The sequence below is a fragment of the Odocoileus virginianus genome, chromosome 18, assembly GCF_023699985.2.
Source record: "Odocoileus virginianus isolate 20LAN1187 ecotype Illinois chromosome 18, Ovbor_1.2, whole genome shotgun sequence".
In the NCBI taxonomy this organism is placed as follows: Eukaryota; Metazoa; Chordata; class Mammalia; order Artiodactyla; family Cervidae; genus Odocoileus; species Odocoileus virginianus.
In genome coordinates this window covers 17,273,931-17,286,637 of record NC_069691.1, presented here as the reverse complement: position 1 = coordinate 17,286,637, position 12,707 = coordinate 17,273,931, and the positions used below count along the sequence as shown (strand labels likewise).

General features: G+C 41.8%; 1 protein-coding gene across 1 annotated transcript in view; it reads left to right on the top strand.

Annotated features, from left to right (window-relative positions):
• PGM5 (phosphoglucomutase 5) overlaps nt 1-12,456 on the top strand; it is a 185,220-nt gene extending 172,764 nt beyond the window's left edge. The window contains exon 11 of the mRNA XM_020912623.2: nt 10,983-12,456. Coding sequence (XP_020768282.1) covers nt 10,983-11,072 — 90 coding nt within the window. The 3' untranslated portion in view covers nt 11,073-12,456. The remainder of the gene's footprint in view (nt 1-10,982) is intronic.
• Nucleotides 12,457-12,707: the final 251 nt, after the last annotated feature.

The following is a 12,707-nucleotide window of genomic DNA, read 5'->3' as shown; positions in this document are numbered from 1 at the left end:
CTAGCATAATTTAATTGGAGTCTCAAAAGGAGAGGAAAGATGGCAGAGTAGGTAAAACTTGAAAACATAGCTGAGGATTTCCCAGAACCAATGAAGGAAAACAATCCACTGATTCTAGAAGCCCAAGCAGGATAAATAAACTCACATCTAGACACATCAGACTAAAACTGCAGAAACCCAAAGACAAAAAATTAAAATCTTAAAGTCAAAATCAACGAAAAAGTTGTTTGATTGACAGCTAATTTTTCAAAAACATTGAAAATCAGAAGGCTGAAATAAAATAACTGACAGTCTAGAAACTATCTCTAAATTGAAAACAAAATAAAGACATTTTTAGACAAATTAAAAACTGAGAGACTAGGCTACCAGAAGATGCACACAAAAAAAGATTCTCAAAGATATTTTTCAGTTAGGAGGAAAATTATCCCACATAGAACTTCAGAGATGCATCAAAGAATAAAAAGCAAAGTTAATAAGATTGGTTTATATGAACATTAGCTATGTAAAACATAAAAAGTAATGTCATGATGCTGAAATTTTTATCATATTCAGATTATAAAGAACTAAAATATTATAAAGAACTAAAATAATATTATAAAGCCACTAGGCTTCCCTGGTGGCTCAGTGGTAAAGAATCCACCTACCAATCAGGAGATGCAGGTTCGATCCCTGGGTTGGGAAGATCCCTTGGAGAAGGAAATGGCTATCCACTCCAGTATTCTTGCCTGGGAAATCACATTGACAGAGGAACCTGGTGGGCTACAGCCCAGGGCTGGCAGAGACTTGGATGTGACTTAGTATGCACACAAAATGTACAACCACAAGAGTTCTAAGAATCAGTGAGAGTAATCATAGTTAAGGTATACTAATATCCTTGCATATCTTAGAAGAAAGTAAAAATATGCATCATTATTAGACTTTGATAGATCAAGGAATGCTTTTGTAATTTCTAGGTAACCATAACACACACACACAAATAGAAAGGATAGAACTTCTGGTCTAAGAGAGGAAAACAGAGAATAGCTTTAAAAATCAAGAGAAGAAAGAAAAGCAGAGCAAATAATAAGCTTGTAAGATGGTAGATTTAAATACAAGTGTATTTGTCATTGCATTAAATGTGGATGAACTAAATGCTCCAGGGGAAAGACAAAGTCTGGATTTTTTAAAAAGGCAAAAGCTCTTTATAAGAGATTTGTTAAACGAAAATACAGAAAATCTGGAAGTTCAAAAAAATGGAGAAAGCTATATACTAATAATAACCAAAAATCTGACTTTATTAGTTTCAGGTTAAAGTCATAATTATTGCTAAATATAAAGAGGAACTCTTCAAAATGATCAAAGGTTTAATTCCCCCAGGAAGGTCTAACAATTTTATATTTATAAGGTAAAATTTTGATAAAAGGTAAGAAGAAATAGAGAAATGTAAAATAGCCTTGGAATATTTTAACACCCCTCTCAGGAATTATTAGAACAAGGTGATAGAAAAATTAGTGAGGCTATGGGATAGTTGAACAGCATAGTTAACATGCCTTATTTAATGACATGTATGGATGCTATACCAAACAACATCCACATGTAAATTCTTTTCATGCCACAGGGAACATGTATGAAAATTAACTATATACTGGGGAATGAAACCATATGGAGTATTGTCACAAGGGCAATTAATTTAGAAAATAATAACAAAGTGGATACAGAAAAGCATTTGATGGATGCTTTTTAAAATCATCTATATTCATGATAAAAAATTCTGCAACTGGGAATCAAAAGGAAGTCCTTTAATCTCATAGAGTACTGCTAAAGAAAACTCTTGGACATAGGCTATATGTGTTGACAAGATGTCATGCTAATTAGGGAAACAATTTGATGTGTTCATGTAGAACTCAAATCCTCAAGGGCCCCAGAAGTACAAGCATCAGCTTTACTTGTAATTCAAGTATAACTTTTACATACTTCCCTGTGATTGCTGTATTTCACAGTTCTTAAAAAGACCATTTTTGAATAGTGTACTGTGAACAGAGAAACCTTTTACAGCAAGGCATGAAAACATTATTTTAAATACTCATAAAATGGAAATATTTTCCTCAGTAGAAGGGCAGTGTAGGGTAGTGAGATATAGCCCAACTTTGCAGTTAAAATCATGGCAGTAACTGGGTTCAGAGCTCAGCCCTGCCATTTCCCAGCTGTCATGTCTTTGAGCAAGTGATATAATGCCTCTGAGCCTCAGTTTTCTTATTTTTAAAATGGGGCTAATACTACCTACCTCACATAATAGATATATCTATCATAGATTATATAAAGATATAACCATCTACTATAAAGATTAACTCAGTGCATGAATTTGGAATACTGCTTGGCATGCAATACATAGACAGTGTCAGCTATTAAAAACTGCTAAAGAAGAATCAAAACTTTAGCACCCAAGGCACAAACTATAGATGAAAGCAAGAGAAGGCATTTAATTTTCCCACAACTTTCACAAACCAGTAAATCAATTCTCTGTCTTCTTGTATAGCCATTTCTATTGCCTGTGACTTAAACCCAGCCAAGAAACAGAACATCTTCTGGCTTCCAAGACTGCTTAGACAAGAGCAGGAATTATGTGATGCTCATATGTTCAAGCTGCATGTTTAGCAGGGTGAGGCCTCCTGGCAGCCTTCAGTGACAGAGCCACAAGTGCAGGCAGGGATGCTGCTGAGGGCCAGGCTGTATCTCATTTCATGCTTACAACAGTTCTATGGAGCAGGAACTATTCTTAGCATCCCAATTTCAAAATTGATGCACAGGAAAAAAACAAAAAACAAACAAAATCAAGGATACACAGAGACATTAAGCATCTTATCTAGTGAGTGCTGGAGGGGGCTTTAAGCCCAAGCCTAATAGATCCAGGTGTGCAACCAAAGTACTATAAGTCCTCTCATTGTACTTAAGTCTTAACTTCTTTCCCCACTTCCTGAATGGTCAAGCAATGTATCAACCTAAAACACTGTTTAGATGGTTCACCTTTCGCTCTGATTGGCTACTCTTGCTTCACAAATCGCCCTGACACTTGGTGGCATCCTACAACAATGATTTCAGCATGCTCATAGTGCTCTGTAGGCTAGGAATTTGGACATAACAGAGTTGGGTGGCTTGCCTCTGCACCCGAATGTCTTAGAATCTCCAGTAGGAAAACTAAAAAAACTGGGAGTGACTCAGATGGCTGGGAGCCGGAATCTTCTGGAGACCTCTTCACCATTTTGGCCTTGAGATAGTCATCTTACACGGGAGGTTGCTGAGGGCAGAATGGGGAAGCCGCCAGGCATCTGTGACCAAGACTCACAAGTCATAGAACAGCACTTCTGGCAAACTCCATTGGCTGAACAAGCTTGCCAAGTTTCAAGAGAAGAGGGGCTAGACCCCACCTCTTAGTGGGAAACTGTTAACATCATTTTTATCCTTTTAATTGGGATCATAATATCAATATAATAAAGATGGTCCCAGGCCTAAAAGCCAATGATGGTTCAACAGCATAGAGCTCCTAAGATATATTCTCTTTCTCTATACCTTCTGGTTTGAAAAATGTTTTTGAAATAAGTGTTATAAGTGTTTATACAACAAACAAAAAAATTATGTTTAATCACAAATAAGTGTGATTTCAATAGCTCTGTGTGCATCAGAATCATTGTGGGAGCTTGTTAGAGCTACACATTCCCTGTCTGGTCCCTGGATTCACTGAAACAGCATCTCTATGATGGGAGCCCAGAGGAGCATCCCCAGGTGATTCTTATCTCATCCTCAGTTAGCCATCTGCTGACCAGTCTTTGGGAGACTGCTCTTGATGCTTTTAATCTGTCTCTAAGGAGCAAGGCATTCTGGGATCTATATGCAGAAACCCAAACTGAATCACATTATTTTGTTCTAACCCTAGGAATCTAGTTGTTTTAAAATGACTATGGCTACTGATAACCTAGATCCTGGCTTCAAAAGAGGAGGTGAACAACTACAAAGAGAGTCCCTTGAGAACATGAACTGGAGAGTGTTGTGTGTGTGCATGTTTTAAACCTCTGCTTTCAATCTTGGAGTTACATTTTGCTAACAGTTTTGCAAGTGGGGAGGTGGGCAATCTAGTTTCCCTTTAAACTGGCTAGCGTATTCTCATCAGGAAAACCTTTGATGTCTATTGTGGAGTTTGCCAGTAAAGAGAAACATGAAGACATGCTAGGGACATTGGAGGAGGTAGGCAGAAAGTGTGGCAATCTGAACCAGTCAGTCATTTACCATCTTTTGCCATGTTTTTGGTGGCAGATAGGGGGATAGAAAGAAGAGAGGAAAGAGGGAAAGGGAGAGAGTGACCAGGGGAGCAGTTCTGTGAAAGGGAAGCTGTGAACTCTTGCAGGTCAGTCTGTGTTTGCACAACAGGACAATGAAAGGCCCCTAAGATTCTGCTCGGCGCCTTTCAATGGTGCCCCCGAATGCTGGCCAGCACATGTGTGTGTATCCTCTCCTTCTCCAGCCTAACATGATACTTCTGAGCCTGGACCCAAAGGCAGCTCCAATTTGAATAAGTAGGAAAAATGGCTTCATGACTCTTCTGCTTGATTTTGGATTTGTGACCTAAGTGCTGCTGTTCACCTCCTGAAGTCCCAAGTCAATCATAAAAATGGGGGAGAGGGGTAGAAGGAGGCTGAGCAGGCCTGGGCTGTGTGGTTTCTGTTAGGCTCATCACTGCATTCCCAGTATGCTAGTTTAGTTTTTGCTTTGATTGAACTTCTTTGGGAGTCTCATTGCTCATCTCCTGAGATGGTTTTCTCCCCCTCAGAAGAGAGCTTTTATGGAGGCCTGTTTTCTTATATTTGCAAGATAGATGGGCACCCACAGGGAGGGAGCTTGGGCTTGGAATTCAGATTTATCTATAGTCATTTTTCATATTCTGTATTTTGGTTAATTTTAGGTCCATTTTGGATCAAGACGTGTAGATTTGTTACATGAAAGGGGGATTAAATTTAGGAGCATGGTTGTATGCATTGTATTAATAATAAAAGAGCAAAATGTTTGCAGTGTTTACCATTTTCAGTTAACTTTTATTAGCAAAAGAAATTATTTGATATTTGCTTTCAGTAACAGTGTCTCTTCTAGATGCTTCTCAAATGGATTTAAAATAACTAGTCACCTTTGTTAGTTAAAATATGGGCTCCTGGAAACAGGGCGGCATCTAGCCTGTAGGGTTCCTTTTTGTGAATTAGAAAAAGGCTCCCTCATGAGGAATACACAGGATAGTGAGGCTGGGAAAGAGCATCTTTGTGAAAAGACAAAGGCAGCCTGTCCTCTGATGCAGCTCCTTGCTAGGATGCCTGCCCTGCTGAGAGGAGCTGGCATACACTTCCACCCTCACTTACCTCTTTGGGCCAGGCCCTTATAAAGTGGCCCTGACTGTTAGTTACAGATCCCAGGACATGGCTCTCTCTGGTACATTATGTGAGTGTTTGGGATTTGAGGGGCAATGTAATCAAAAACTTCTTCCCTACTGTAGAGCGCAGGGAACTATACTCAATATTTTGTAATAACCTATAAAAGAAAAGAATCTGAAAAAGAACAGATATCTACATATGTATGTATAACTGGATCACTTTGCTATGCACCTGAAACTAACACAATATTGTAAATCAGTTATACTTCAACTTTTAAAGTCGGGGGAAAAAAGAAAACCCTTTCTCCAACACTGAGATGTGTTGGAAACAAAGCCATAGGATACCTCCAAGTTTATAATCTCAGCAGGTACAGTTTGCTCCCAGACTCCTAGGATGCAAGAAATGCCACATTCCTGTATTGTATGGGTCTCTTAACTCCCATCTGAATTGGCAAGAAGCACAGTAGTGGCCATCTGGGGCTCCTTCCCTTTTCCAGATCATATGAAACAGCTCAGAGGAGATGGAGCAGGGAGGCGGTGCACGCCATCCTGGGGAAGAGTGCAGGCCTCTGTGGCTGCCTTCACCTCTGCGTGTTGTCCATCCTCTGTCTGGGGCACTGCTCTGGGCAGGGGTGCAGGGTCTTTTCCGTAATAGCCCTTTCCACTGCCCACAGGCCATCCTCTTCTCAGTATCTCCCTCCCTCCTTGGTGGTGCTGCATCCGAGGGGGCTCAGGCTCCCACCAGTTTCAGAGCTCAGAGGTCTTTTCACCTTTACTGCTTTCTTGGATTGGATAGCTTTTCTTTTCTTTGAACTCTGGATTGTGAAGGTCTCACCCAGCTCTAGCCCCACATTTACACTTAGTGCTGGTGGGAACCACCCTAGTGGCTGCTAACCCTTTATAGGCAGAGCAGCTCCTGGCCTCCGCTTGGCCTGAGGAGGGGGCAGGTGGGGGACTGGATGGACAGTTTCGTCTCTTCCTGGTGAAGGGGGTGCACAGCCCAAGGTAGTTTCTCAGTAGATCACCCACTGCATTAAGCACTTGAAACAATATTCCAAACCCACCATTTTTGTTTAGCATCTCTCATAAGGAAGACACGTAGTATTTGGAAGAAAAAAGACACATTTAAGAAAAAGTTTGCCTTTTGTAACTTAGACTTTAGTTGAAATATGATAGAGGAAAGAAAAGAAAATCCTTCCAAATTCTATAAATCAAGATAAATCAACAGAGAAGTTAAATCAGGTGGTCGAGAATGGAGAGATCCTGCCTGGGAATATCAGACTTCATGAAAAAGGCCTTGAGGGATGGGTGAGATTTCAGCATCAGTCCAAAATGAAAGAACATCACATGTGCAAGTGGAGAAGAGCATGTGGGCTACCTCGGGCTGAGAAATCAGAGTTCAAGGCATACCGTGAGGTGAGGCAAGGGGCAGGTGGAAGACTGGGGAGGTATTGTGAAAAGGAAGGGTGTATTCATTTCTTCTGGCTGCTGTGTAACAAACTACCACAAACTGGGTTACTTAAAACAATAGACGTGTATTCCCTCAGAGTTCAAGAGGCTAGAATTCTGAGCTCATGGTGTCGGTAGGCACACACTCCCTTTGGAGGCTCTGGGAGAGGATCCTTTCCTTGATCTTCATCTTCTGGAGGCTGCAGGCATTCTTTGGCTTGTGACCGCATCCTTACATTGTCTCATCATTTTCTCCTCTGTGTGTGCATGTAATCTCCCTCTGACTCTCTCCTATAAGGACTCTTGCCATTGCATTTAGGGCCCAGCTGAAAAATCCAGGATAATCTTCTCATAATCTCAAAATCTTTCACTTAATCACATCTGTTTTTCAAGGAAGCTCACATTCACAGATTGCATGGAATAGGATGTTATATCTTCAGGGGTTAAGAGGTACTGTTCTGCTTGGGATGAGGGTGAGGTTAGCACAGTGCAAAATTTAAGGGAGTGCCAAAAAGTCAGTACTCAAGATAAATATTGTAATGCAATATATTTTTTTAAATGCAAGAAAAAAAATCCATGATAAACAAAGTATCCAAATTTTAACTGGAGACAGACTCCATTTTCCTCTTTAGGCTTATTAATTCAAGATAACAGCAAAATCCATTCAACCAACCAAGGTGGAGGAAGAACACAGGAGCTGTGGTTTGAGCATGGTTGAGTGGATGCCTTGCTGACACAGTTTGTTGCAGAATGAACACTCACTGTTTCCTGCTCTTGCGTGTAGAAAAACCATGTCAAGCATTCCAAGAGACACTGGAAACAGAAAAAAAAAGAAAAAGAGGCTTTATTTCTAACGGATTGTAGTCTCTGTTATTTCCTTTATTCACGAAGAGTCATCTTGGAACTTCTAATACATTCACAAAATTGGAAATGCTCTTCTCCACACTGTCCACTGCCCACCTGTTCTCCGCACTGTCTACATGCCCCCTCACCTGACACGGGGCTTGTCTGGTACTGTGGGCTGATGACCCTACTATTCCTCCCATCTCTCCCCTTAGGCTCATCTTGTCTACTCTATTTTTCCTTGTCATGCACAGGTCTCACGTTCAAAACTGTGTCATAGAAAGAGCAGCAGAGGAGGAACCACTGTTGCTTATCCCAGCTTAGCCACCAGACAGACATGTAACCCTGGGCCAGTCCTATCTCCTCTGTGAACTGCATTTCCGCATCTGTGACGTGAATGAGTCAAAGCAGACCATCCCATGCTCCTTTCTGCTTCTCAGGTGCTGTGTCCTGCAGCTCCTCCAAAATCTCATATCAACAGGCTTCTAATTTTTCATCCTTCTTCTCACTCCCCAATCTGAGAGCCTTTCCAGTTGCCTCAGGAAGATTAATGTAGCCCTATCTCTCTTCCATGATGAATGGTTGATGATATGAGAGCAGTATCTGGAATTCACAGATATTAAAGATGTAATTTCTAAAGAAAAATGTGATGGTAAAAATTCTGACCCTCCTGCTCACCCAGAGTGCCCTTCTTGAATAGCCACAGAAGTCTGTCAGCCTCATCATTTTCTTTTCTTCAAACTGATATAGCATCCTTTCTGCCACCAACATTTATTCAGTGCCTCCTAAATAGCAGTACTTTTCTAGCCCTAAATAAGACCAAGTTGCTACCCTCTTGGTGTGACCATTCATTCTAGACCATGTATTCTGTGTACACACACAAATACACACATTCTCTCTCTTTCTGTCTCACACACACACACTCAAGCAAGAAAAAACACACATTACTTTATGATCCTTAATCATGACTTGAAGCTCTCATTTCACAGGGCTGGCAAAAAATTCACACTTGGGCATATTTAGGGATCTCAGAATTCCCTAGGTTCCTCCAAAATATGTGGAAGGATCCAAGTAATGTTCACTCCAAGGTGATCATCACTGATGTTCTTCTTCCCAAACCCTCACAGTCTCTTGAGGAGCAAATGGTTCCACAGTTTCTGTGTCAGGTTGACCTGGGGTTCAGAGTGGGAATTCTCATGTGTAAGGTCTTTCTCATAGGGAGTTTTCAAAAATGTGTTTCCTTCCTTTCAGTTTTCGTAATTACCATGGAAGCCTTCTTCTATGACATGGTCAGGACAAGGGACCAGTGCTTGGTTCATTACAACAAAAAGAGAGTTAAGAGGTAATTAAATGCATTTGTGTCTTGACCATTGTATTTTTAGCACAAAACAAATTACTTTTAATTTTTCAAACTGATGTAGCATTCTTTTATTCTATCAATATTTATTCAGCGCCTCCTAAGTAGCAGGCACTTTTCTAGCCTTAAATTAGACAAAGTTTCTGCTTTCTTGGTGTGACTGCTCATTATATATATATGCTAGAATTTGGTCCAAGACCTTTTCTTTTAATAAGAGCGTACTGTTTGGTGTTGTGATTATCTTTCTTCAAAAGATTCCCACTCATAATTCATCATCTGTAATGTTCACCTTTAAATTCTTTATTGTCAGTGAGAACTTAAAGCCACTTATGAGGCAATCTGAAAAAAGAATTTTCTATACTTTAAAAAATTCTCCTTAATATTTTACAGCATCTCAAAGTAACATCTCAAATGTAACTTGACAGGCATAACTAATCACCATTATCTAATTCTTCCCAAAGCATTCAACTTAATTTTCATGTAAAGAACTCTTCCTGTTTATTTTCACATTTCACTGGTTTACATATAATTTAATAAATTCAAAGTTTCAATAACAAGTACAACAGGCATTAACATGTTTAGGAACAAATGTAACTGACTCCTAATAAGCACATAGCTCAGCTGCTGGAGGCAGAAGTAGGTGACTATGTTAGAGAACAGTGGCATCAGTCAGGATTTTTACAGAAGAAATGGGGAGCATAGGTTCATCTGTAGAGTTCAGCAGAGATCTGTTAAGAGAACACCTGCAGTGTTTACAGTATTGATTTACAACTGAGTTGCCCTCACCTCTTGCCAATAGGTACCACCATGGAAAGATATGGCATAGAAAATCCTTAATCTTGAAACTTACAGTGATGTTAAACAAACTACATCAGTGCTCTCCATGGAAAAAATAGTATTCTTTGATAAACTCACTTGATAAATAAAAGAGTAATCCCTTGATAAATAAAATTTGCCATAAAAATGAATTCAATAAAAACACACAGCAATATTGCCTTCTATCTCACTAACTCTTGCCTGAGGCATGTTCTGTCTTGATAAATGTGTTAAAGATTGGCAGCACTAGATTTTCTCTTTGATAAAATTAGGAAGATTAAAGAAGAATGGAAAACAGTGACTTTCTCAGTGTTCAAGCACCATGTCCAGTGCACCATGGAAAATAATCCCCTGCACCCCCTAAAACCATCTTGAACGGTGTGCGCTCCTCACTTTGGAAAATACTGCCTGCATCCCCTGAAATGACGAGCAGCTGAAGGGCAAGACATGGTTCATAACTCCCCTTCATGTCCGTTGCTTTTCCAAGAATCTACCCCCTAGGCCCTCCAAGCTCCCTGCCTCCTCCTAAGGGACACCAAGGCGCCCCCGAGCTGCCGTGTTACAAGATGGGAGGAGACAAGCCGTTATTTTCTGCTGCACAAGCTGAAAGGTTGGCCTTTCTCTGAAACATCAAGAAAACATCAAGGTTCTTCAGGCCCATGGACTTAGGATAGAGAATGCATGTTTTTCCTCAAGTTCGTGTAGAGCAGGAGGGGAGGCAGGTGGGTGTGTGTCGTGGGGTGTACATGTGGAGGAGGGAGCTGTCACAGAGGAAGACGGGGGGGGGGGGGGGGTTCTGAACTTCCTTGAATGACCGCGCTCTGTTCCTAGAAGGCTCCAATGTTCCAGGAGTTGGGCTGGGCAAGTTCCTGTCTTAACAGCAGTGTTTGGGGAGCTAGATAAGACTTTGGAGATCATCTCGTCCCTCTCCTTCCCGCCACCCTGCTCACCCCAGCCTCCTCTTACAGGAGAGGAAACCAAGGACCAGACAAAGGGTGCCCTGTTCGTGACGACTGCCCGTGCATCGCAAATTGGAACTGAATCCAGATGCTTGGAATAGAAACCCATCCCTGCGGCCCTCCTGTGACTGACATGAGCTGTTCACAGACTTTCTTCCTTCTTTTTCAGGCAGTGCTGAGCCCTCTCATAGCCATCGCGCTGAAAATATCCCAGATTCATGAGAGAACCGGCCGGAGGGGCCCCACCGTCATCACCTGAATGAAGGAAAGATCACTCACCAGGGCCAAAGAGTGCGCTCAGCGGGGGACACTTCACTCATGCCTTCTTGCTACCTGTTTGTGCCTCTTATGACTTTGAAAAAAGAAAAAATGATTTGCTGATTGGGGGGGAGGGTGGGTGTAGGTAGGGAAAGAAAAAAAAAAATCTGTTTTGTTTGGGGTTTTAGTCAGTTTCTGCAATGCAACAGGGTCTTCGGTTGTCTGTGAAAGCCACACTGTCTTTTGATACCTGTGTTTTGTCACAAGAGGGAATCTGCCCTTTTGAGAGAGAATCAGTGGGCTGGGAGCAGTCAGGGCGTCTGTGCATCATTTGTGCCAGGTGATAGAAGGTTCTGGAATAGTGGAGAGCGCAATGCCAGTAGTCAGCTGACCCTAAGCCCCAGGTCCCCTCAGGCAGACCTAAGAAGACTCTCCTCCTTTTCATCCCAGGTTAGGTCTCCCTTGGGCAAAAGTTGTTCAACTCCTAGTAGCCCACCTCATGCCCACCAACCACTTGATGGCCACTCACTTTCCTTCCCATCTCCAAAGTCCCTGTGCCACCCTCTTCACATCTTCTAGAGCTTTCCACAAACCACAATGGCACACTTTCAACAAAACATATCAAAGGGTGGTTTTTCTCTCTTATTTTGTAAATAGTATTAGCTATTAAGCTGGCTGCATTCCTTCAAATTCAGCCATTCATTATGCAGGCGGGAGGCTGTTTCCTGGCAGGATTCTGAGGATGAATGCTGAACATTTTCAGGCCCTTCCTTGATTATATCACATGGGTTGACACATGGGTCGATCTGACTCCCATTGAGACGGCAAAATACCACCACATTGGCTATCTCTCTGACTTTCTCTCTCTGCGGTCTTATCTCCCAGTGAGGGTCTGCACTTGTTTGGACATGGTTCAGATCTTACTTGGCTGTAAAAGGAGACAGTGAAATGCTCCACAAGTAGGAGATGAAGCGGATGCTGGAAGAGAACCTGACTGGTGGCACGGGGTGATGGCCTAATGAGATGGAGGGGAGGGTGGAGTCCCCTGCTGGAGAGCAGAGGGTCACAACTGGCTTTCTTGGCCCAGAAAAAGGATATTGCAGCCTTGGCAGCCTCCATCAGCCCTCTCAGCCAGAAGCCTGGGTTCCCGGGACCTGTTTGCGCATGTTTTGCTTCCTTGGGAACGGCAGTCACTTGCCGTGTCACTGGTGAGATAAGGTGATGCGCTTTGACTGTCCAGCAGTGTGTTATTGCTGTAGTCAAGATTAGGGCAAGCAGGGAAACATCCCCAGCAAGGTATTTGTTTCCATTTTCTATCTATGCTTCTGTCAGATACTTGCTAGGACCTTTATTAGCCAATAAAAGAAATTTCTGTTTCAGCCTTATGCGAGAATTGTGGATTTTTGCTTGTTTTGTCATTTGAGAAACTCCAGTAGTGGTCACTCTTCTGATAAGTTTGCCTTTCGGAACACTTGCAGGGCTGGTTTTCCTTATTATGACCTTGGGAATTTAGTGAAGAGAACAGAGAAGGCACAGTGCTCAAAACTGCCTTTAGGCATCAGAAGCATGGTATCTAATCTTTCACCACAAGTATCTTCATTTCAAAATAGTAGGTGAGTGGCTTTGAGCTGAGAGT